Below are 25,153 nucleotides of genomic sequence, written 5' to 3' on the forward strand. Positions count from 1 at the left end.
ACAACTGATGTCCTTATAAAAAGAATGGAAGAGACACAGACAGACACAGAGGAAAGATGTCAATGTGAAACAGACAGAGATTGACATTGTGCCTACCACAAGGCAAGGAATGTCTAGGGCTACCAGAAGCTGGGAAAGACAAGAAAGGATCTTCCCTTGGAGTCTTTGTCCTGCCAATACACTGAATTCAGAATTCTAGACTCTAGAACTGGGAGACAATAAATTTCTGTTGTCTTCAGGCCACACAGTTTGTGATACTTAGTTATGACAGTGCTAGGAAACTAATATACAATATCTAGAAAGGGTGTAAAATATAACTCGATTGTGGGTGTGTGTGTGTGTGTGTGTATGAATGTGTATGTGTGTAATGGAATGCATACACACTTGTCTTAATTTCAAAAGGCAGAGTCCATAGAGATATAGTCCATACTTTATTGACATACTTTATGGCTAATCAACAGTGAAATATCACAGACATAAAGTCTAAATCTTTAAACAGTATTTTTTTTTTTTCTGGGAGATGGTAAATATGTTTTCAATAGCTATAGGTGTAAAAAAAAAAATTTTTTTTTTTATAGGTGTAAGACAGAAAATAAACCACCATTAAGTACAGTAATATATTTCTGTGGGCCAGCTTGCCCATTTGTAACTTTTAAAAACTCTTAAAACAGTTGACTCAACACTAGGATTTTTGTGGCACAGGCAGAAACTATATTCATATGGAATACATTTGGTATATTATTAAAAAAAGTGACGAAGATTTTTTCTTAACCATATATTGTATATTATTTAAGATACATGATACTCAGGACTGGGATAATAATGATAAATTGGGATGCTGATTATACCATTTAATCTACTTTTAGATATATTTCCTTAAAAAATATTATACTTCTTTTGACCGCTCATGTTTGAGGCTCAATCCCATGTTATCTTATGCGACTGTACTGTATTTATATTCATAAAAAGCTTCATCAACACATGGGTGCTTTCCTGCAGAGATGGTACATTTTTAATTGGTTCTTATGCATTGTGTTTATCACCCCATCTTGCTTCTGTTTTACTCATCTCTCCAGTGTTCTATTATATTTAATAGTGATTTCATAAACCTGTTTGTTGTGTGATAGGGAAAGGGTTAATTGCATCACAGAGCTCTGTCTGTACCTGGTACTACAGAGAGCTGCAGTAAAATTACTATTGGACGGAATATGCTAGGTGTGAAGAAAGTGATGTGGTTTGGTGAATTCTCAGTGGAGCTTTTTTACTTTATTGGTATTTGTCTATTCTATTTTAATAAAACATTGGGTAGGAGCTGGCAGAATGTGCCACAAATCAATTATATGATCCATGTAGCAGCTTTAGTGGGCTCAAACAGCAAAGGACATACACTCCTGAAATTGTGTATATTCAATTGCTGAATTCTACACTGAATCCATCTAGACCTATTCTTTTAAAGCGCTGGAGCAGTCTGTTTTGACGAGGACTTGTTCAGAACAAGCACACAATAAAGAATGAGATACTGTTTTCTCCAGCAGTGTTGCAGTAATAACAACAAGACAATAGTCTTATTACTTTCCCCTTCAGAGTTTTTAATTTAATAAAAAATTGTTCTGTCCTTTAGCAAGTTTCAGTATATTAATGAATTCTTCTAATATTTGCTGTATTCCTAGTAGTTGCCGAGCACTGTGTAAAGTGCTAAGAAACAGAAATGAGTCCCTGCCCTTAAGGCAATTTAACAGATTTGGGATTCCTTTTATTTTCATCAAAATATAAATGTCCCGTCACAATCTCTCAAAAAATCTAATTGCTTGAGATTCTAGGAAGTGGAGGTCCAAAAGTGCTTTTGATGATGTGTCTAGAGATAAACCTAAAGTCAACTTTCCTACTCAACTGAGCTTAATTACCTCTTCTTCCCCCATTTGAGTTGATAGCTGCTTAATTTCCCACTGATCCAGTCATTCTCATTCTTCTCCCATTCTCTTTCCATTCTTCTTGAAGGCCCAGAAGTATGGACATTGACATTTCTTTCTGGTTCTCATTTATGTTGAATAGACCTAACTGCTTTTGGTCTATGCTATGACATTGTGGCAAAGAAGACCGTAACCTATTTGACCTTCAGGTATAGAAACAACCTCCCTTCTTTTTAATACTGTGAAAATAGAAGGGTCAATTCTTGCGTTTCTCAGAGGGCTAATAATGGAGGATAAAAACCAGGTTTTATTTATTTATTTTTTAAGTCAGACTTATTGAAGTATAATTTACATACAATATATGTTTTATGTGTACTATTGTATAAATTTTGACAATGCATGTGGTCACTATGAATTGAAAATGACTCCGTGGTGCTAAACAACAACACAACAACATACAGTCATGCTGCCATCACCACAAAAAATACAGAGAAAATTTCCATCACCCTCCCAAAATTCTCCTGTGCCCCTTCGTTAATCTCCTTTTCCAAACCACAGCCGCTTCAACCACTGATCTGTCTTTTGTCCCTATAGTTTTGCCTTTTCCAGAATGTTATTTAAACAGAGTATTATAGTATATAGCCTTTGAGTCTGGCTAAATTATTTAGATAATGCTTCTGAGATTCATTCATGTTACTGTATATACTAGTAGTTCTTTTTTTATTACTGAGTAGTCTTTTCATTTACTGCTGTACCACAATTTGTTTATCCATTTACAAGTAATGAATATTTGGGCTATTTCTAGTTTTTAGCAATTATAAGTAACCTTTGCATACAGATTTGTATGCGGACATATGTCTTCATTTCTCTTGGGTAAACACCTAAGAGTGGGTTTGCTGGGTCATATGGTAAGTTGTTTCTCTAGAACCACTCTCAGTACCAAATGTCTTCGGCTGGGTTCTCTAGAGAAGCAAAACCAGTAAAACATATAAATACATAAAACCAAAAAATCCACTGCCGTCGAGTCGATTCCAACTCATAGCGGCCCTACAGGACAGAGTAGAACTGCCTGATAGAGTTTCCAAGGAGCGCCTGGCAGATTTGAACTGCTGACCTCTTGGTTAGGAGCCGTAGCACTTAAACGCTACGCTACCAGGGTTTCCTATAAATATATATAGAGATTTATATCAAGGAAAAGACTCATGTGGTTGTAGAGGCTGGAACGTTCAAGTCCATGGGTCAGGATAGAGTCTTCTCCTGATTCATGTAGCTGAAGGGACTGGCCAACCCAAGATCGGCAGGTCAGAGAGCAGGGCTCTTGCTCACAGGCTGTGAAGATCGATGAACCCCAAGACTGGCAGGCAAGACCACAGGTAAGCTGCTAGCTCAATTCCCAAGAACTGGAGGTCAGACAAACAGGAGCCAGCTACGGGATTCAGCACTAGCAAAAACCCACGAGCCTTGCCAGAATGTCTACTTATATTTGATGCTGGCCACATGCCCAAGGAAACTCCCTTTGAATGGATTTGCTACTCACAGCAGATCCCATCATGGGGGTAATCACACTATAACAAATCTCATCATGGAAGTGATCACAACATCATATGATGGTCAAACCACTGAGAATCATGGCCCAACCAAGGTGACATGCAATCCTATCACATGTATATATGTGTGTGTATGTATCTCTATCTATATGTACACAAACACACATATATATTCTCTTTCTTCCTCCCATGTATATGTGTGTGTGTATACATATACCAAAAAAAAAAAAAAAAACAAAACTCAAACTCACTGCCATCGAGTTGATTCCAACTTGTAGTAACCCTACAGGACAGAGTAGAACTGTCCCATAGGGTTTCCAAGGAGCAGCTGGTGGATTCAAACTGCCAACCTCTTAGTTAGCAGCTGAGCTCTAACCACTACGCACGCTCCATAGATATATATACATATAGGCTGCCTAATAACATGCTGATGTGGGCCATCATATAACAGATGATAGTAAAAACGAGGGTGAAGAGAAAGAATAAGGGAACCTAAAATAGACCCAGTAGAGCCTCTATTCCAGAGACTTCTGATTATGGTGATAACAATGCCCCAGCCAAAAGACAGTGACAGCCCCAAAACTGAGCTGAACTAGAAGATAATGACCAGACAGCATAACAAACAAGGCCCTTAAAGTGCCAGATCCAGCTTACCTCTCCCACTTCACTGTTCCATATTTTACTTGCACCCTACCTTTCAGACTAACTAAACTATGGGCCATTCCTCAAATGCATCTTGCACTGTCTTGCCTCTGGGAAAGTATATGTATTGTTGGAACATTATTCCCTTTGCCTGTGTGGCTCCCTCATCTTGTGGGAATTAGCTCAAGTGACATATTTTTTTAGGAAGCTGCAGTGTACTGAATTAGTTAATATTGCCCTCCTAGCCATAGTCTTTGTAACTCCCACTAAATGACTCAGTGAGAATATGCAAATGAGGTGCTTGTGGTGTCAAGGGGGTTGGATAGCTTGCTAGTAATGTAAATAAGGGGCATGACATCCTTGTGGTGGTAGCATTATGCAAATAAGGTATATGTAACCCTAAAGAAGGAATTGGTGAGTTTTGCCATCCACCTAGGCTTAAAGAGAGACACAGAGAAAGGGAGGAGTTACTGTAACACAGAAAACAGTGAGAGACAGTGGCAGCAAGGCCCCGGCAGGGCCCCTTGGCAGAGGGGGAGAAGAAGCTGTCCTGATCGAGGAACTGCATCCTGGGTTGTTCCTGTTACTTCCAAGTTGATCCCGATCCTTTATTGTACCCCATCGCCTCCCTAATAAACCACTGAACTGTAAGTACGGTTTGTGAGTTCTGTGAGATGTTGCAGCAAATTACAGAACCCAAAGCTACCGAACTGCCAAAGAGGGGTAGTTGATGTTAGAGATGATGGAGTGGTATAGCAGTTTGGAAAAGGTGGACACTTGGGACATCTTTAACCTCTGCCTCACAGGAACCAGCTTTATGCTTATCCTCATAAAATAAATTATTCATTTAGAAGCTATTTCTGACCATTTCCTAAAGGCTGCTCTGTGCTCACACAGTACACTGTGCTGTCTTATAGCATATTGTATCAGCATGATTATGTGTTCATTGGTCTGCCTTGCCTCTTGTATGGAAAGCTCCTTCAAAGAAGGTAGTCTGTGAATCCTCAGAACCGATTGCAATATCTGGCAGATTAGTAGGAGTTCAACAAATATGTACTGAATGATTATATTCTGGTAGCAGCCACAGCTCTTTACCACTACACCACCAGGGCTGAAAAAAAAAACCCGTTGCCAACAAGTCGATTCCAACTCACAGCAACCCTACATGACAAAGTAGAACTGTCCCATAGGGTTTCCAACGAGCAGCTGTTGGATTCAAACTGCTGACCTTTTGGTTGCAACCATAGTTCTTTAACAACTGCACCACAGGACTCCAATTACATGGGTATATATTATAAATTCATAAAATGTGGGTATAAATAGCTCTTGTGAATTACACTTTGTTAGTTGTGTAGCTACTTTAAGTAGATTTAGTAGATGTACTATTTATGGAATAGTCCTGGAGTAGGGCCTAATTCTCTTAGGGTATCCACTCCATTTACAGTACCCATCATCTAGTTTTAAGTATTAATATCGGGTGCAGATGAATATATATATATAACATTTATCCAGGACTACATGACACAGACTCCTTTTTAAAAAGTCTTCTATAAAGTAGTACTGTTTAAAATAATTAGTTCTGAAAAAGTGTGATAACAAAAACATGGCAGAGTAAATCCTAAGAGTACTTAACAAAAAATGACTTCATTAAACTTGTATGTGTTAAAAACATTTACTAGTTCATATAATATGGAATTTTGTGAAAAGGCGAAACATCCGCCCATATAAACTTCAATTAAACTGTGACAGTCCATCTTTAATTCCGTTATCGGAATTTCTCAGCTGATGATCTCACACATATGTAACAACCTCAAAATAAATAGGAGCAACTAGTTAGTTATGTGCCAGTGACAAAGAGGCGGGAGATTACTCAATGGAATGGTTAGGACTGACACCTGCTAGGTTTCATGCTGTTTTTAGACTGGGTCATGCGGCAGTCCATCTATCCTAAAGAGCTTGTTTTGGCTCTCCAAAAGTCACTGTAAACTTATGGTACATAGGTAAGAAGACTCTTGTGGCCATTATTTCATGCCAGGAAATGTTGAATCATGGCATAAATGTGTTAAGTTACCAAACGCTGTTAAATGTGTAAGTTGGTTTAGGAATAAACGGCAAAATGTTGGAAAATCTGTAAACTTAAAAAAAAAAAAAAAAAAAAAAAACCCAACTGACCCAAGTTCCTTGTGTCAGTATTGATCCATTAGTTTACCTCACTTCATTCTAATGCTATTCAGCAGTGCCTTTTGGGTTTGGCTGAGTGTCATTGCCCCTGGCATTGAATCAGCCCTTCTGAAACATCCCTATCAAGTTTTTACCGTAAGTTCGATTTATGAAACGAGTCACTTCTTTCCAGCTCCAATCTACCTACAAGAAGAAAATGAGGGAGGGTAACAATAGAAAATACATAGAAAGATAAAGGAAATTAAAGTATCAAATACCACATGACCTTTCAATGACAAAATTTCTTTACTTGGCCCACCAGAAATAATCTCATGAGGGAATAATATAAGTGTACGGATGGTCTCAATCTCTTCTCTGTGCACACTCCTCTCTTCCATCAAACCCAAACCCATAAGAAAATTCTGATTTGAAGTTGTTTCACATTTCCCTTTTTCCCCTGTCTTACTCCTTCTAATTCTTGGCCAGTACTATGCCAACTGAGGTGATCAATGGGGGAAGATCTAAGGAAGCCAAAATGGAGACCTTGTATTGAAGAAGGAAAGGGTTTACTTGTCTAAGGGAGGGAGGAGGAGAAGAAGAATATAGTCGAAAGTGAAGAGACTGAAGTGAAGGGTGAAGAGAGGAAAGAGAATAAAAAAGAGATGAGCCCACATGGCTGACCCTCAGGAAAAGCTTTTGTGGAGAATTAAGTGTTAAGGGTGGGAAGAGAGGATTTGAAGGGGCTTCCAGAAGTAGGATACACAATGAAATGAGAACAGAGACTGCAAAAAGAACTCCTGAGGATGATAGATTTTGGATATTCTTTAAAGTTCTGTATGAGATAGTGGTAAAGATTGGAACGACTTTAAATTTCTTTTGGGTGTTGGACTGTTTCTTTGACTGTAACAATATGCCAAGACTAGGCCATGAGGGGCTCTGATTTATTCAGATTATATGAGTATAATGTTTACAGCAGGTATTCCTAACACTGGATTCATGGAAGGATTTGAGGTTGTTTATGAATCCTCATAATTATAAGCAATTTTTGCATTTATGTGTACATATACTTTTTTAAATTATAAGAATATTAATATTCATAGCTTTCATCAGATTCTTAAACAGGTCATGATCTCCCCCTCAAAAAATAAAGAAAAAACTAACTTTGTGGAGAACAAAGGCACAGTGTCAGGGAAATAGCCAAATAAAAAATGTAATTAAAAGATGATTTTTAATTTCTAATTCTACTGTATAAGCCTAATAAAACCACCCATTGCCATCAAATCAAGTCCAATTCACAGTAACCCTATAGGACAGAGTAGAACTGCCCCATAGAGTTTCCAAGGAGCATCTGGTGGGTTCTAACTGCCGAACTTTTGGTTAGCAGTCGTATCTCTTACCCAGTGTGCCACCAGGGCTCCATATGCCTAACAGACCCATCCAAATCAATTGATTTCCCCCAAAGATACCAATGTATTCATTCATCACCTCACTTTCCCCCCAGATTCCTCTCCTGATCACCTTGGTACTTGAAAATTCATTTGGTGATCTTTTTTTTTTTTTCAAATAAAGTAATCCATGTTTATGCTAAATAGAGAAAATGGCCACTGATGTTTGCAGGAACTGAATAAGGATATGGAAACTGACAGCTAAAGCTGCAAGAAAATCAGATAATTAGTTTGAGAAAGACATCATGATCGACACTGAAACAAAGAAAAACACAGTGAATAGTAGTGGTGAGAGTATTGAGGGCTACCGAACTGATTAAATGCCCATCAAGGTAAATGCAAAAGGTGTTTCCAGTTATCATTCATCTGCTGAAAGGTTTAAAATACCATATTTGTTACAGAAACTTGATTCAATGCATCACAGCCTAAGCATCAACTTACATTAACTGGAGGAGGAAGAGCTGCAAAAGGGAGGAATTGAGAAGAGTGAAAAATCTGTCATTGCTTTGCCAAGACTGATCCACCTACCTACTCAAGTGTTTTACTCAAACCAAAACGGGAGGCACAGAAGCGGCTCCGAAGTCAAATATGCCACTTTCTTCATCCTCCCCTTTCCTCATCTAAGAGCAGCACAAACAAGAATGTACCATTATCTTACTCAAGACAAGATTCAGTTTAGATCTTAGAGAAGGCCTTCACCAAATATTAACCCGGGGGGTTTCACGAGTAGAGTACTGGGCATGTCGCAGACATTCATTAAGTGCTTTACTGAATAAATGAATGAATAAATGACAAACATCTTCACTCCACTGCTGCCACTGTGGATATGTGACATGAGAGGCAGCCATCGCCATGGGAGAGCAATGCCAGGGAAACAAGAAACTCCCTTCCCTCAAAATATTCCTCTTATCTCCTTCAGATACTAAAAAACAGTTGCTGTTGATTTGATTCTGCCTCATGGCGATCCCACGTGCGTCAGAGCAGAACTGCGCATCAGGGCAAAATTCCACAGGGCTTTTCAAGTAGTCGATTTGGGGGCAGTAGACCACCAGTCCTTTCTTCTGATTTACTAGCCACTCCCTAACAGGGACTTGATTCTTAAAGGACTGATGCTCTCCACAGAGGTTTTACAAGGGGAGTGGGAGACACTGACTCATAAAAGGATCTACTGAAAATTATGGGGGAATGGAGGGTGTGATAGGCAGAAAAACAGCCCCCCAAAGATGTCCACATTAATCCACAGAACCTGTGACTATGTTATGCTACATGGATATGGAGAATTAAGGTTGCGCATCATCTGATCTTGAGATAGAAAGATCATCTTAGATATTCGGGTGAGCCCAATGTAATCACAACAGTCCTTAAAAGTGGAAGAAAGGGGCAGAGGAGGTCACACTGATGCAAATGTAAGGAAGACCTGACTCCTTGTTGTTGGGTTTGAAGATGAAGGAAGGGAGTGGTCATCAGCCAGGGAATGGTAGCAGCCTCTAGCAGCTGGAAAAGGCAAGGAAAAAGAGTCTCCCTTAGAGCCTCCAGAAAGGAACTCAGCCCCGCTGGCACCTTGATTTCAGCCCAGTGAGACATATTGTCCTGGTGGTGCAATGGCTAAAGTGCTTGGCTGCGAACTGAAAGGCTGGCAGTTTGAACCTACCAGCTACTCTGTGGGAGAACGTTGTGGCAGTCTACTTCTGTCAAGGTTTACAGCCTCGGAAACCCTATGGAGAGGTTCTACTCTGTCCTAAAGGGTCTCTCTGAGTCGGAATTGACTTAACAGCAGTGGGTGGGAGGCCCAATTTGAACTTCTTATCTTCGGAATTGTAAGATAAGAAATTTGTTTAGTTTTAAGCCACCAAGTATGTAGTCATTTGGTACAGTAGCCACAGGAAAAAGAGTGAGCAAAGAGGAGGAAAGGAGGACTTGATAGACAGACTGGGTTTTGCCATTACTAACCATGCGAACTTGGGAGGTTATTTCATCCCTTTGAAGCTTCATTTTCTCGTTGTTATAAAAAATAACCATTTGCTCTCATGTTGATTCCGACTCAGAGCAACCTCATGTGTGTCGGAGCAGAACTGTGCTCCCATAGGGTTTCCAACGGCTAATTTTTTAGAAGTAGATCACCAGGTCTGTCTTCTGTGGTGCCACTGAGTGGACTTGAAACTCCAACCTTTGGGTTAGCAGCTGAATGTGTTAACCCCTTGAACCACCTACAGACTCCTCTCTACCCTATAGTGGGTTAAAGTTACAGTCTCATAAGACAGCTGTTGATATTAAATGAGATCACACATTTGAATCACCCAGCCCTAGCCAGGTTCGTCATTACTATCTCCCTTACTCTCTCACCTTTTTCCCTCTTCTGGGTGTCAGCATACACAAAAGAAGAGAAAAAGGTAGGGAAAAAAGTGAATAAGGGGGTAAAGAAGATGAGAAAGAGTCAAGCCTGAGGGGTCTAGGATCACGAACTACATTACCCATTACTGCTCAGGGCAGGGGTAACAAAACTATGCTCTACCTAAGGTTTCATAACAGGAAAGTTTGAACGGGCTCTATCTTTTGTTTCTCAGAGTGGAAAGAAAAGAAAGGCAGTGGAATGTGGAAAAATAGGAGAAGGTTTAGGTGGAACAGAACAGGTGGAGAAGGGAAAGAAAAAGAAAGTAGGGTTGGACCAGAGCTGGAAGAAAATATGGGGAGGAGTGTTGGGTGGTTTCTCTGCTATGGTACTGTACCTCTACTAAGAAATGAGGGAAACTTAAAAATCAGTTCGTTGCTCCTCCTTATTTTATGTTCCTGCTCCCATGCCATCCTTCCTTTCACTTTAAGCACTAGATTAGATCATATTCATACACACATACACATGAATTTATGGAAGGAGGATTGCAAGTACTGGGGTGGCAAGGGAAGAGGGGCACATGCATTTATATTAAATTCCAAAGGTGAAGGTGGACCTCTTAAAGGCATTGGTGAAATGTTTTCTTAGAAATGGTAACTGAAAACTAACTACTTAAATGTATCGCATCTGTAGACCTTCACTATTACTTTGGCTGAGGTCATGTGGTTTGTATGAGAAGGAAGAAAAAAAAAGGTCAAACACAATGTAGGAAAGATCTCTGCCATAAATGACAATGTTATAATTTTCTATAAAATGATGCTCAAGGTACTGTAAGTATATAAATAGTGAAAAGTGGAAACTTCTAAATTTGAACGACAACTTACTCCCTTTCAGGCTTTGCAGCCAATGTAGACTCCTTGACTACAGAGCTGTAAATGCTAGCAGGGTAATTTCAGGCAAGAACATCCAAACTGCAATAAAAATCTTTGCTAGGGTTTGGATGTACATTGTGTTCAAAGACTTTTATTAGAGTTTGTGATATTTTACGACTTTGGATAGGTCATTTCGTGGTTAGGACAAATCTATTCTTATTAATACATTAAATTTTAAGAAATAGATTTTTTAACCTTTTTTTTTTTTTCAGATAACTAATTATGAGAAAGGTACAAGAGAAAACTTCATCAACTACTGTTTCTTTTTAGGAATATGTATAAATATTAAAGAAAGTTGCTATGTAATACATTTAACTTCAAATTGTTATCAACAAAATTATCTCCCCGTGGTCTTTTCTGACCCAAACTAAAATTGTATTAAATGCAATTTGCTGAGATTTTTCAAAGCTTTTAAAAGGGAAAAAGAAAGACTTCTAAAGTGACCATGACATGTTTAAGTAAATATTTTCCCCCAAAGGTTCACAAGATAATTTAACTCGAGAAGATAATGGGTAAACACACAGACGTGTTGCAGTATTTTAGGAAATAATTTACCATTTCCTCTGATATTGGAAAGACCTTTAAAATATACAAAATCTGCTATGGTTTCCCACAAAACCAAGTTTCTAACCAATCGTGATGGATACTCGATAGTGCTGATAAGTCCCTTAATCACTAGGCTCAGAAATCTCAGGAAAAAATGGACAATCTACTGCTTCTTTTTATCTTCTACCCTTTGCTCCATTGCCTCCAAATGACTTCAGGATGAAGTTTACAGATCAAAAGACTTTTTCTACAAATACCCACAAACTCCCTTTGGAATATGTAGAGATCTTCAGGAAAGCCAACATATGCTTAGTACAAAGAGCTACTGGTGGAGCAGTAGATCTATCTCACCCTAGGAAACAGCTCAACTAGCTGTTCTATGCAGCTCCTCGTCTTTCTCTCTCAAAGAACTCTGCTGGCAGCAGTCAAAACCAAAGAGGGAACTTAATAAACATGAAAATTGTGGTAGAAGAATACACTGGCAAGGTTAATTGGACATACTGCAAAAATTCAGGAGGTTGTAACAGTTTCTACATAACCACAGTTCTGATTTCAAAAAACCCCAGAGAAACAGCTGCATTTTGATATATAACCTGCTTTTTAGGAAACCCTAAATTTTCAGAGTGTATCGGTCTTGAGATGGTAGAATTTGAACAAAACATTGGGGAAAACTGTCTGCACATATTGTTGAGAAATAAAGGGACAATAAAATGTGCAGAAGTTTGTATTTACATGTTAGGCAAATACATATTTGCTCCAAAGATCACACTGTTAATTTCTTTTGCTATCGAGTGGCAAAGGATGAAAAAAGGTAAAGTCAATTCTGCTGTCTTATTTAGAAAATAGCCGTGCTCATGCCGCTGGATTCTTTGATTACCTGTGAATATCTCCACTTCTGGCATTTCGTACCAAGTGGCTGAGGCAAATCTGGCAAAATGCTTTCCAATTGCCTGGAGATTAACTCCTGCACATCCTCAGTGCTGTGTTCCAAGTACGTAACTCCAAATGGGACAGTGGTGTGAACCACTAGGGAAGGCCCGACGTCTGGAGACTCTGCAGTGTAAAAGGAACATAAAAACACATCTCAGTGGGTAACATGAAAGTATCTTCTAGCATTTCAACCCAGATTTAAGGATCGATCACAATAATCTGGCAACAAATGGAGAAATAACTTTATATTCTAGTCTCTGGAGCATAAAATTAGGCTATTTCTGAAATTCATTATCAAGCTGCTTTGAAGAAGTGGACAGATTCAAGACGTACTTAGAAAATCAATTGTCAGCTCTTAACAAAGAACTGGCAGGAGGGTTAGAAGAGCACTTAATACGTACTGCCTTGGGTGTAATTAAATTTTTTTTTTTGGTATGTTCGTCTTCTCTCATGCACTATTTTGCAAGCTTTTCAAGGCAGGGTCCGTTTCTTATACATAGTCTGTATTCTCTTTAAATTTCTGTGAACAAAACAGATGTTCAATAAATGGATTGCAGAATACTTGGTTGAAATTACCTTGATGCTAGAATAAAATTATTATTATTTTTAATTAAGCTTCTCTCTAGAAACAGGCTTGTCCTCATAATATTCTTTTATATTTTAAGCAGCGTTAAAAATAAAAGTCTGCCTCATTCATAACTTGGAGCTATTTTAAATTTGTTTTTTTGCTATATTTTCATAATTACAAATAATGAGTGTCTGCTTTGTAGCTTTCACCCTTTAGTAGAATGTAAGGAGATCGAGTAGTTTGAAGTTGAAAGCCTCTCAGAAAGAATGTTAACAAGAGTCTGCCTATTACTATTATTTGTTTAAATCATGCAAAAGTTTAAAGTTGAGAGGAAAACAATAGTTGTTGTGAAATGCATGAAGTATAATATGCAAGTGGGTATTCCTCCCTGCTGAAAGAGGAGAATAATAAAGTCGTATAAGGCACTGAGAGGCGTTTACAAGCCTAATTCTGAAAATTCTTTAATGTGCGATTATGAAGACTAAGACAGTGATCTGTTTGAGGCAGGTCTGCACAATTTTAGGAGTCCCTAGATGGCACAAACTGACTACTCACCAAGATTGTGCTTTGAACCCACCCAGAGGCACCTTGGGAGAAAGACCTGGCAATTTACTCCGCAGTTCTACTCTGCAACACAAAGGGTCTCGAGTCAGACTTGACTCAGTGGCGATTTTTTTTGTACAATTTTACACAGAAAAAAAAGGTTGAATGACGTAAGCTACTTACTTGTTATTTGCCCACTTAACCTCTATATTTCTTTTTTTTAATAAAATGAGAATTAGTTAGTACCCACCACGTAAGTCTACAGTGTGGACTGAATAACATAACACACATGAAGCGCTCAGCACAGTTTCTGACACAGAGTAGGTGCTTAATAACTGTTAGCTATGGGAATGCAGGCAGTAAAACAGATACGCCAAGGGAAAAGACCGCCTGGGAGGTGCCCAAATTTGAGTTTTGTTTTTTTTTTTCCCTGTAAAAGTACTTCATTTTTCTATGGCTCTCGGCTCAGAGAACTCTGGCTAATGAATTTTACAGCAAAACACAAGGGAAGAAAATTCCAAAATGCTGAAAGCATTTTAAAGTGAAGTGAGTGCTTCCAAAGAGTTTCACTTGTATGAGGTGGGAGATCTGACTTCAGCATCTGTGCAGTAAATAAAATGGTAAGCCAGCTTGTCTACCGTTTTCACCTCACAGAGGCTGGGACAGTGGAAAGAGAAAACAGAGGGACTGTCTCTTTGAATGATCAACATTTAACCTCTCAGTGAAGGCTTTTATAGGTAGTACGGAGGAGTACAGAATCTCAAATTCCTTCGCCGTAAACCACCACAGCGAGAAACCTATTGCATTCTGCCTCAGGAGGTGTTATTTGTTATCAGTTAATAAATTCAAGGAGGCTTGTTGCCAGCGAGAATGTCAATGCTACTCCTCTTTCATGTGGTACCAAATCTTCCCAGAGACAGAGAAAGTTACTGGGTCAGCATTCTGAAGCAGGAGAGCTGGGGCTCTGAGATGACTTATCTATGGCAAGCTTCAAAGGAAAATGAATGCTAGCTGCGTGCTGAGGATACTCACGAAGTTGCACTGACCCAGCCATTTGTTCTAGGGGGAACTCGTAAAGTCACGAAGGCCAGTGATGGTGCATTGCCAGGCTTCTATTGTTTACATTAGCCATCCGCTCCAAGGAGCAATAAAAAGTGAAATTTAAGATCTAAAATGAAATAGTCCTTGCATAACAATGAGAAATGAGAGAACAACCTGGCTACTTGTTTTTATTGGAATCAGACAAAACTTTTTTAAAAACTCATTTACTATGCTTTAGGTCAAAGTTTACAAATCAAGTCAGTCTCTCACATGAAAAGCCACACACAGCCCGCCTTGCAATTGCAGCTGCTCTCCCCTTAATGACAGCACATTCCTCCTCTCCACCCTGTGTTCGCTGTGTCCATTCAACTAGCCACTGTAACCCTCTTCCTTCTCATCTCGCCACCAGACAGGAGTTGCCTGCGTAGTCTGGATGTGTCTACTTGAGCCACGAAGTTCACTCCTCACCAGCATCATTGTCTATCTTATAGTTCAGGCCAATCTCTGTCTGTAGAGTTGGTTTTGGGAATGGCTCCAATCTTGCGCTATCAAAGGGTCCCTCCAGTCTCAGTCAGGCCATGAAACCTGATCTTTATATGAGAATTTAAGATCTGTATCCCACTGTTCTCCTGCTCCATCAGGGATTCTCTGTTGTGTTCCCTGTCAGGGCAGTCATTAGTGGTAGGTAGGCACCATCTAGTTCTTCTCGTCTCAGGCTGATGAAGTCTCTGGTTTATGTGGCCCTTTCTGTCTCTTGCACTCGTATTTACCTTATGTCTTTGGTGTTCTTCATTCTCCTTTGCTCCAGGTGGGTTGAGACCAATAATGCATCTTAGATGGCCGCTTGCTAGCGTTTAAGACCCCAGACGCCTCTCACCAAAGTGGAATGCAGACTGTTTTCTTAATACATTTTGTTATGCCAATTGACCTAGACGTCCCCTGAAACCATGGCCCCCAAACCCCCATCACTGCTACCCTGGCTTTCGAAGCTTTTGGTTGTATTGAGGAAATTCCTTTGCTTTTGGTTTAGTCCAGTTGTACTATCTCTGCATTATATGTTGCCCTTTCCTTCACCTAAAAAAAATTTTGTCTACTATCTAGTTAGTGAACATCCCTCTCCCTCCCTCCCCACCCTCATAATCATCAAAGAATATTTTCTCCTGCATTTAACCTTTACCTGGAGTTCTTATAATAGTGGTCTCACACAATATTTGTCCTTTTGCAGTTGACTAATTTCACTCAGCATCATGCCTTCCAGATTGCTCCATGTTATTAAATGTTTCACACATTCATCGTTGTTCTTGTTGCGTAGTATTCCATTGTGTGAATATACCATAATTTATCCATTCATCCATTGATGGGCACCTTGGTTGCTTCCAACTTTTTGCTATTGTAAACAGTGCTGCAGTGAACATGGGTGTGCATATATCTGTTCGTGTGAAGGCTCTTATTTCTTTAGGGTATATTCCAAGGAGTGGAGTTGCTGGGTCATATGGTAGTTCTATTTCTAGCTTTTTAAAAAAAAAAAAAAAATTTTAAGGGAGTGCCAAATTGATTTCCAAAGTGGCTGTACCATTTTACATTCCCACCAGCAGTGTATTAAGTGTTCCAGTCTCTCTACAACATCACCAACATTTATTATTTTGTGTTTTTTTGATTAATGCCAGCCTTGTTGGGGTGAGATGGAATCTCATTGTAGTTTTGATTTGCACTTCTCTAACAGCTAATGGGATCAGACAAAAATTGTAGAGAATTCAGATTAAAATTTGAATAGCTACAACCTGAAACAATGGGCTTTGGGGATAGCCCCCTCCCTCCCATCCATCCCCAAGTTAAAGGGTATTTTTAGAAACTAAAGTCCAAAAATACAAACAGCGAGCCAGAGTTTAAATGTGACCAAGCTTTGGAAAGGGAATATTATAAAAAGCCACAAACATGTTAACAAGACTGAGAACATAAGTTTAGTATAATCATTATTCCTTGGTCACTGAGAAGGTAATGATGCTATCTTTTTTGTTTCTTTCTTTACTTTATTCAATTTAACAAGCATAGCTCTTTCCTCTTGGCATTTTAAATGTAAAGTTCATAGTAAGTTGACAACTATTTGTTTATTTTGGGAGATCAATGGCTTTAGAGTCAGAAGATAAGTATTTGAGCCCCTGATCCCCTCCTGCCCCCTTAATAGTCCGTGGTCTTGATCAACTTAATCTGTCAGGCTTCACTTTCTTCCATCAACTAAAAGGGAATAATACTATTTACCTTATAGCGCTGTTATGAAGATTAAACAGGTTAGAACTCATAAAAGCCTTTCTTAAAATAGAAAGTGCTACAAAAATGTAAAGCATTCCTACATAATATTCTTGTTTTGGCCTCTCCACTGAAGAAAGAGCAGCTTTAGGAAGGGATAGCAGAAATGCCTTCTCTTAAAGCACTGATGTTTGATTATCACATCAACACCCCAGGAATAGTGGCAGACTATTCCTGGCCGCAGGCAGAGCAAGCTTTTAGTCTGCAGTTTTGGGTGGGGTTCAGGGCATTGGAAGATGATAATAACAGCAGCATCAGCCAGAACAGTAGCAGTGGCATTATCACCTACTGCTAATGCGGCACCTAATTTACAGAAGACTTTCACATTAAATACTTAAAATCAAAAGTTATTGAGGCCACCTATTCCCCAAACAGAAATTGAAATTTGTTTTGAAATAAGCACACTAGCTACCTCAGATCCACAGTCATATCAGTTGCAATAATAAATTTTAAAAGGTTAAAACTTGCTTAGTTAAAGACAAAGATTCTCATATTGGGTCAAAAAATAATATCCAACTCTAAAGACATTTTTAAAACAAATCCTAACTCAATTGTGTTGAGTCAGAGAGTGTGCTCTGCATGATACTTCAAGATATGCTGAATGGCCTTATCCATAGTTTTCACAAGTGTCACATATGTGCTTGGATAGAATTTTCTAGATGTTTTACACTAAGTTCATTAGAACCAGCTTACTAATTTTGTAGTTCTAAGTTACCAAATTCTTTAATTTTCTTTTCTGCTAAGTCAGTTACTGAGAAATGTTCAAAATCTCTCCTTTTTTTAGTGGTAAATTTGCCTATTTCTCCATTTAGTGCTGATAATTTCTGCTTTTATATTGAAGCGCTGTCACTAGCTTCCCAATACCTGAACTTTTTATAGTACTTCTCCCTGATACTAACGAACTTCTTTACATCTAGAAATGTTTTTCTACCTTAGTTTATTTTCTGCTTTTTACTTGACCCACTTTTTCTGTTCCTTTTCTTTTTTTAATTTTTAAATTTTGCCTTCCTTCTGATTAAGACATTTTTACCTCTGCCATTTTTTTCCTTCTACTAGTTTGGAAGTTATATAGTTTATTTGTATTTTTAAGGGATACCCACACCTTTAAGCATCCACATTAAATTTAAAATCAAAAGTTAACCAGTATTTTTATCCTTCCCCCAAATAATACAAGAACCTTTGACTACCTTAACTCTGATTTTATATATTTTCATTGCCCAGGGTTATTTTACTTCTTTTGTTTTGTTTTATACAGTCAATGTTTGTTTATATTTATCCACAGCTTCCTTCTCGGAGTTCAGATCTTCCCTCTAGGGACATTTTCCTTTTTTCAAAAGTATCTTCTTTTGAAGTTCCTTAAATGAGGTCTGCTGGAGTTAAACTCTTAATTTTTGTTTTTCTAAAAATGTCTTTATTTTACTCTCATTTGGGAAGGATGTTTTTCTTTGATATACAGTAATAGATTGAAAATATTTTCTCTCACCACTTTGATATAATTTCAATGTGTGTTTCTATTAATGCTATTCATAAGTTAACTCAGTTTGATTGCAGGTCCTTTGAAGGTAAATTTTCTTTTAAATCTGGCTGCATTCATAACTTTGCCTTTGGTGTTATGTGTACAGTTTCAGTTAGATATCTTGCGGCTTAAGTTTCTTTTTGTTTCCCTTTTTTGACTTCATTGAGTTTTTTGACTCTGAAGATTCATTTTTGTCATTAATTCTGGAAATTGCTCAGTCATTAGTTCTCCCAATATTTCATTCTCCCCATTCTCTCAACACTCACAGAACTCTAACTGGAGATATGTTAGATCTTCTCATTTCATCTTCATCTCTTTAATATTTTCTATCTCTTTGTCTCTTTGTGGTAAATTCTATGTAATTTCTTCTCATTTATCTTTCAGTTCACCATTCTCTCTACATCTGTGTTTATTTGATACTTAATTTGTCCTTTGAATTTCAAATTTAAACTATTTTTCATTTGTAAATGTTCTATTTGTCTCTCTTTCAAATCTACACAATCAATTTTGATAGTTTCTTTCTCCCTAGCCATACCATCACTACTCATTTTATTTCTTTAAATAGATTCAATATAATTATTTTACATTGTGTGTCTGATCATTCCAAAATCTGCAGACTTTATGAGTTTTATTCTATTTGTGTTGTTTTGGATGACGATAGTTTATGATGGTGTGTTTTCTTGTGTGCTTTGTGATTTAAAATTTTTATTTTTTATTGTTTATTACGAGTTTATGTTCCTAGGAACTTTACCTGAGAAATTCTTTGAAGCTTGAGTTTAAAAAGTGTTCCTCTGGAGATTTGCTTTTGCTTCTGCCAGATGCCTTGGGGGTACTGCCACCCATGATACTTTAACTAGATTTTTAGAATATGTTGGCACTGTGAATATTGGCACCAAACCTGCCTGAGGGTGGATTTGTGGCTTGGCATCTCAGAGGAGACATTTTGTTTCTTTTTTTTCCCACTCCACTCATAGGCAGGGAAGCAGCCCCATTGTCTTCCTTTGCTGGATTGGATATTTCAGACACAGAAAGTTCTTTAAGGCCATATAAATAAACACATCCAAAATAAACTTTCAAATAAATTAAAAAAAAATAGGGTGGCTTTTCTTGGAAAATAAAAGTAATCCAAATTAACACAACGTAGAAGAAAATCAGTATGAACAAAGAAAAAGAAATTGAAAATACTGTCAACAAATTAACTTAAAAAAAGACTTCAGGACTTGGTTGCTTTACTTGTGAATTCTTTCAAACTTTCAAACTGGTATAATGTTGATTTCAGCTACACACATCACACACGTACACATATAAATACATACAACAAACTACAGGCCATTATTCCTCATGAATATAAATAGAAAACTCAATAATAAAATGCTCACAAGCCATATTTATTTTTAGAAATTCATCATAACCACATTGAGTTTTCAGCAATTGATCTATTATAGTGCATCATATTAATAGGTACAATTAGGAAAAGCATGATAATCTCAGTATATACTTAAAAGCTTAGGAGGTATTTATTAACATTTAATATCAATTTATGGAAGAAAAAAGACAAAATATAAAAAAAAAAAGAATGTCTCGAAATGAGACAGAATATCTTTCTTAAAGTGACAGTTCATATCATACTTAATTAAATAATAACAGATTTCACAATAAAATCAGAAACAAACCAAGCATGCTTGGTAACACTAAATGGTACTTAACGTTGCTCTGGCTGATGCAATAAGATTAAAAAGTAAAAATAAGATTTATAATTATTAGGAAGAAAGAAAAATGACATCCTTGAAAACCAAAGTGACTCTACATAAAAAAAAAATCTATCAAATTAATATTTTTTGAGATAAGTCAATTTCCCTATATGTCAGCAATAACCAGTAAAAAAAAAAAAAAAAAAATTCTTAAATGATTCTACATGATTTTCTGGAATTTGATAAAATGATTCTAAAAGAACAATAAAGCAATGAAAATATATTTTTTTAATTTTTGAAAAAAAATCAATGTAGACTGGCTTTGCCATGTATTTAAATGAATTATAAAGCTACAGTAATTAAAACCGCCTAGTTTTTTTTTTTTTTTTTAGTATTGTTTGAGCAATGAGGGAAAAATGGATTTTTTATTTTATTCTAGAAAATGGGGTATTTGGAAAAAATTAACTTATAAATATTCCCCTCCCACTTCTGAGCCAAATTTCTCACCAGTTCTGATTTTCTACTTTAGTAACCATATGAGGAATGCACATTCTTAGATCACATAGCATCCCTGCCCCCAAACTCACTCTTATAACTTTAAACTAAAAGCTCAAACTAGGACATTCTTATTCACATGCAAATACCTCAGAGATGGTTTCCATTTGATAAACTTTATGTTGGTAGTATCTATCAAGGGACAGAGGTTGGGATTCCCCATGGACTAAGCTCTATATTACATCTCTGAGAGGGAAGCAGAGGTCTAAAGAGACTCAAGGAGAGGCAGACACAATAGTTGCAGTCTAAGATCATCAAAAAATGGGTGAAAATGTTTCTTCAATCACTGATTCAATCAAATAAGCATGCGGGTGTTGAGTGCAGTGTTTGGTGACATGAGATACTTGGTTGAGGTTTCTGAGGAGCTTATATCTTAGTGGGGTAAGACACACATGCAAAACAATTAGAAAACTCTTATCTGCTAAATGGGATGGTATTGACACTGTGCAAATGAAGTTCAGAAGTCAGATTCATATGAGGGGAGGGACTGGACAAGGAGTTGAAAGCCACAGTTTGGGGTGGTGGCAGTCAACTCTCCTTTCTCCTGGCAGGAAACTCACGGAGGTATCACTGGGCAATGGATACTGCATTTGCACTTCCAGTACTTTACTCTTCAGTTGAAACTATAAAACTGTGTTGAGGGAATGTAAATATTTACTACAAAAGGGGCTGCATTAATTGGTAATCACAGTTGGAAGTTGGTAAGTTTCTCTCTTCCCACTCCATGTGGAACTGGCTCAGCTATCCTGTCTTCTAGCCATGAGAGCTCTTATTACAGTTTAGCTCCTTTATACGACTCCAGGGACCCTCAACAAATGTAATGTAGAGTAAGAAAATCCCATCAGTATGTCCAGCATAAAATCTAACTTGCCCTTGATGATGAGAGAATAGCAGGGGAAAAGGCAGGGAGGGGAAAAGGAGACTGAAATGGCAGATACACGTCCCTTATGTCTCTCTCTCTCTCTGTTCCCTCGCCTTTCTAGAAGAGCCAAGCCAAACAAGCATATAGCATTCTGCCATTTGGCATTCTATCTCCTTGGCAGCATATCTGCTGTTCTGTGTCTACTATTGGCCCAGAGTCAGGAACTAGGCCTCACTATTCAGAGGGACCACCTGCAGGTTTTATTTCCTTTTAAAAAATCTCAAACCTAGTTCTTATATATAGGTACTTGAAGCCAAAATTCAGCTACAAAAGCCCTACTCCCCACATGTCCTGGGCAACTTCATTACCTCTAACTTTACTGCAGAGACTTTTGTAGTAAGCATTTATGTTCATTCAACACAGTGTGGTGGTTTTAACTGAAGACTAAAGGACTACCGGAAGTGTAAACTTTTCTGATGTGACGGCATAGGGCCAGGCTTACAGAAGAGATGGCTTTACTCACAGTCCTCTCATTTTATTTTCATCCTTTCGTCTTTGAGGAAAAATAGTTGTTTTATTTGTTAATATTTTTTCCCCTGGAGGCAGGGGGCTATATTAGCTGGTAATACCAGTTGCTTTAAATACCCAGTTAAAGTGGACGCATAAATTCCTAGATCATAGAATTGCTGAGTCAAAGCGTAAGCACATTTAAAATTATTTTCAATAGAATTAAATGGCCCTTCAAAATTACACTCTCACCAATAACATATGAGAACTTTTGTATCTCCATACCTTCACCAACACTGGATATTTTCAAGCTGTTAAGTTTTTGCTAATCTGATAGGCTAAAAATGTATCTTATATTTAGCTTTTAGTTAGTTACCTGTGATTGTGGCATTTTTACACACAAATTAGCCACTTATATTTTCTTTTCCAGTGATCTACCTTTTTCTTGTCCTTCTGGGAACAGCAGTGCCAACTTCAGGATTACTGTACAGATTAAATTCATGTAAAGTGAGAAATTCAGAGCTTGGCAAACAGTAAGTGCCCATCAAGTGCTACTTGGAAAAGCTACCTATCCAACCTGACTAACTCCATTCCAGGGGATTAGAATCACTGAAGTTTTATTGTACCATCACTCTTACCTTCCACTTCATCGGTGGAAAATCTAAATTTGAGAAAATGAAGCATTATAGGAAGAAAGTACTCCTTGGACTCATAGCACATTGTATTTTAATTGTCTATTTACTTGTCTGTCTTCTTTCTAGACTGAGGGCTACCTGAACAAATGGATCCTGTCTTACTTGTTTTACATTTCTACCATCTATATCAGGGTCTGCCACTGGTAAGCGCTGAATATTTATTGGATGCTTAGATGAATAGATAACTGAATGAAATACCTGTTCTGTTCTCTGTCAGCTCCTAGGGAGCATGGACAGGTAAAGCAAACTTTCCTCTCTGTGTTGACTAGACAAGTGGGGTCAGCTCTACTGGACAAGCAATGGCACATTTAGAATCTGGCTGCGCTGACTGCTCACAGTTGAAAAATTATAGGCCTGGTTCCATATTTGACCCTAAGAAACTTTTTTAACATTGGACTGGAAATATTATTAATTTATAAAAAACTAACACAACTATTAATTTCTTTTCTTTTTTTGGTTTTTGACTTGTTTATTCTAGGCCTGTGGGTACTAATGTATCTATGAATGTATGCATTTGTCACTTTAACTAAAGGGTACGAAGGAAAGCTTTAAAACTGATACACATGTATATTTGTAATTCTTGTTTTCCCAGGCTACATATGTTTGGATTTCATATGTTTAACAAGATACACAGTCATCATGTAAACAATCCCACTCTGACAGGCATTTAAGTTAAATATAAACAAGTGTGTAAAACCCCACACGATGAGTTGAAAATAAAACAAGAACTCTCCTAAAGTTCATGCTTCCAGTTTCAGAAGATGTTTCTCCATATTCCCAGCATAAATAAATGTATACAAATTCAGGAAATAATCTTCCAGTAAACAACAGAAAATTGTTCACAGAAGGGTATGCTCTGCCTTCTCCAGCCGGCTGAGAAAGCAGATGATAACACTAGTAATCCAAATTATCCAAATAATAAACAACACATTGCCTATTTCCGAAATACCTGTGAGTGCTGGATGCTATAGGCTACAGGATGGAGTCAGGAGGGGCCAGAACAGGGACTGGGCAGGGCCACTGGGGAGAATTTTCTAAGGTTAGAGGGGAATCCCCAGCCCCTTCATCCCGAGAGTGGAGTAGATGTAAGAATCAAGGTGTTGAGCCAAACCTTTAAAACAGACAAGGTAAAAAGGTGATCGTTAGGAACTGCTGACTTACATACATAGGGCTGGTCTGGGGGATGGGGCAGGGAGAACTCCTAGTTCTAGGGAAAACAAAAACATATTACTCACACAAATACAACTTAAAATTTCTTTTCCTATTGGATTGGCTTTGAGTCTCATGAAGGGGCTCAAACCAGTTCATAAATAATGAAGGTCTTCTCCCTGGCAATCTACTTAATAGATGCAAGAAAATCAGTAACCATAAGAGAGACTGCATGGTGAAGTGCAGTTAAATATTGACCACGGCTAGGTATGAGAATCATATGAGACGATGTCTATATGATGGATACCACCTGCTCAGCATCCACTGGCTCTTCCGTGGCAACAGTACCCAAATTCTGTTTTAGGGATCTCACCCCTGCCCCACTTTCTGCCCTGGAAAAAGTGGGTTAGGTAAACTGATCAGTGAATCCCTTCTTTATGGCCAAGATGATTGGTTCAGCAATGGTACATAACTCAAGCCAGGTCAGACAGGTCAATGAGATGAATTGAAGGACTACTATTGAGCTTTTGGAGAGATGGGTTCCATTTTCATGTTGGACTTGGCAAGAAGATGCTTAAAACCACCTGGTATTACCATGAATCAATCTAATACAGCAGAAGGTAGAACCAAAAAATGGATAGAAGCTAAGTCTTCACAATGGTGACTGAATCTATCCAGACATGCCTGAAGCTTTACTCCCGGATTTTTCAGAAACACAAACCAGTAAATTCCCTTTTTTGCTTACGGCACTTTGAGTTAGATTTTACGTCACTTGAAACCTACACTATCCTAAATGTGTGAAGCATCTAGTACTGTGTCTGACATCTCATATGCATATATCTGTTTCCTATCTTTTCTTCTGTCTCTCTTGCCTTTCCTTTCTTTTAGCCTGTACTTTCTTACTTTATATCTCCCATATATAAAGAAATTAGATTTTGCCATTTTCTTTAGAAAGCATGGGCAGAGAATTATGAGAAAAACTTCTCCTAGGCTTCAGTTTTTTCCTCTGTGGAGAAAAGGGGTTAGATAAGACCATTCTCTTAAGATTCCTTTCAGTTTTCATTTTCTATGAAAGTATAAAACAGAGGTCTAGTCAGTGGTGACAATTAGAGAAGTAAAGCTCCTCCTTTCCCCAATCACTCCATACTGTCCCTAACCACTCCACATAAAAAAAAAAAAAAAAAAAAAAAAAAAACCACTCCACATAGGTCCTCAAAAAAAAAAAGACTAAAACCAATAATCCACAGGGACAAAGTGATGAAAACACTTCTCATAGTC

The 25,153-nt window shown here is 37.9% G+C and overlaps 1 protein-coding gene across 2 annotated transcripts in view; it reads right to left on the bottom strand.

Annotated features, from left to right (window-relative positions):
• RNLS (renalase, FAD dependent amine oxidase) overlaps nucleotides 1-25,153 on the bottom strand; it is a 331,811-nt gene that overhangs the window by 11,427 nt on the left and 295,231 nt on the right. For both annotated transcript variants that reach the window (XM_049854970.1, XM_049854971.1), the window contains exon 6: nucleotides 12,389-12,564. In XM_049854970.1, coding sequence (XP_049710927.1) covers nucleotides 12,389-12,564 — 176 coding nt within the window. The remainder of the gene's footprint in view (nucleotides 1-12,388; nucleotides 12,565-25,153) is intronic.

The sequence above is a fragment of the Elephas maximus genome, chromosome 16 (assembly GCF_024166365.1).
Source record: "Elephas maximus indicus isolate mEleMax1 chromosome 16, mEleMax1 primary haplotype, whole genome shotgun sequence".
Classification (NCBI taxonomy): Eukaryota; Metazoa; Chordata; class Mammalia; order Proboscidea; family Elephantidae; genus Elephas; species Elephas maximus.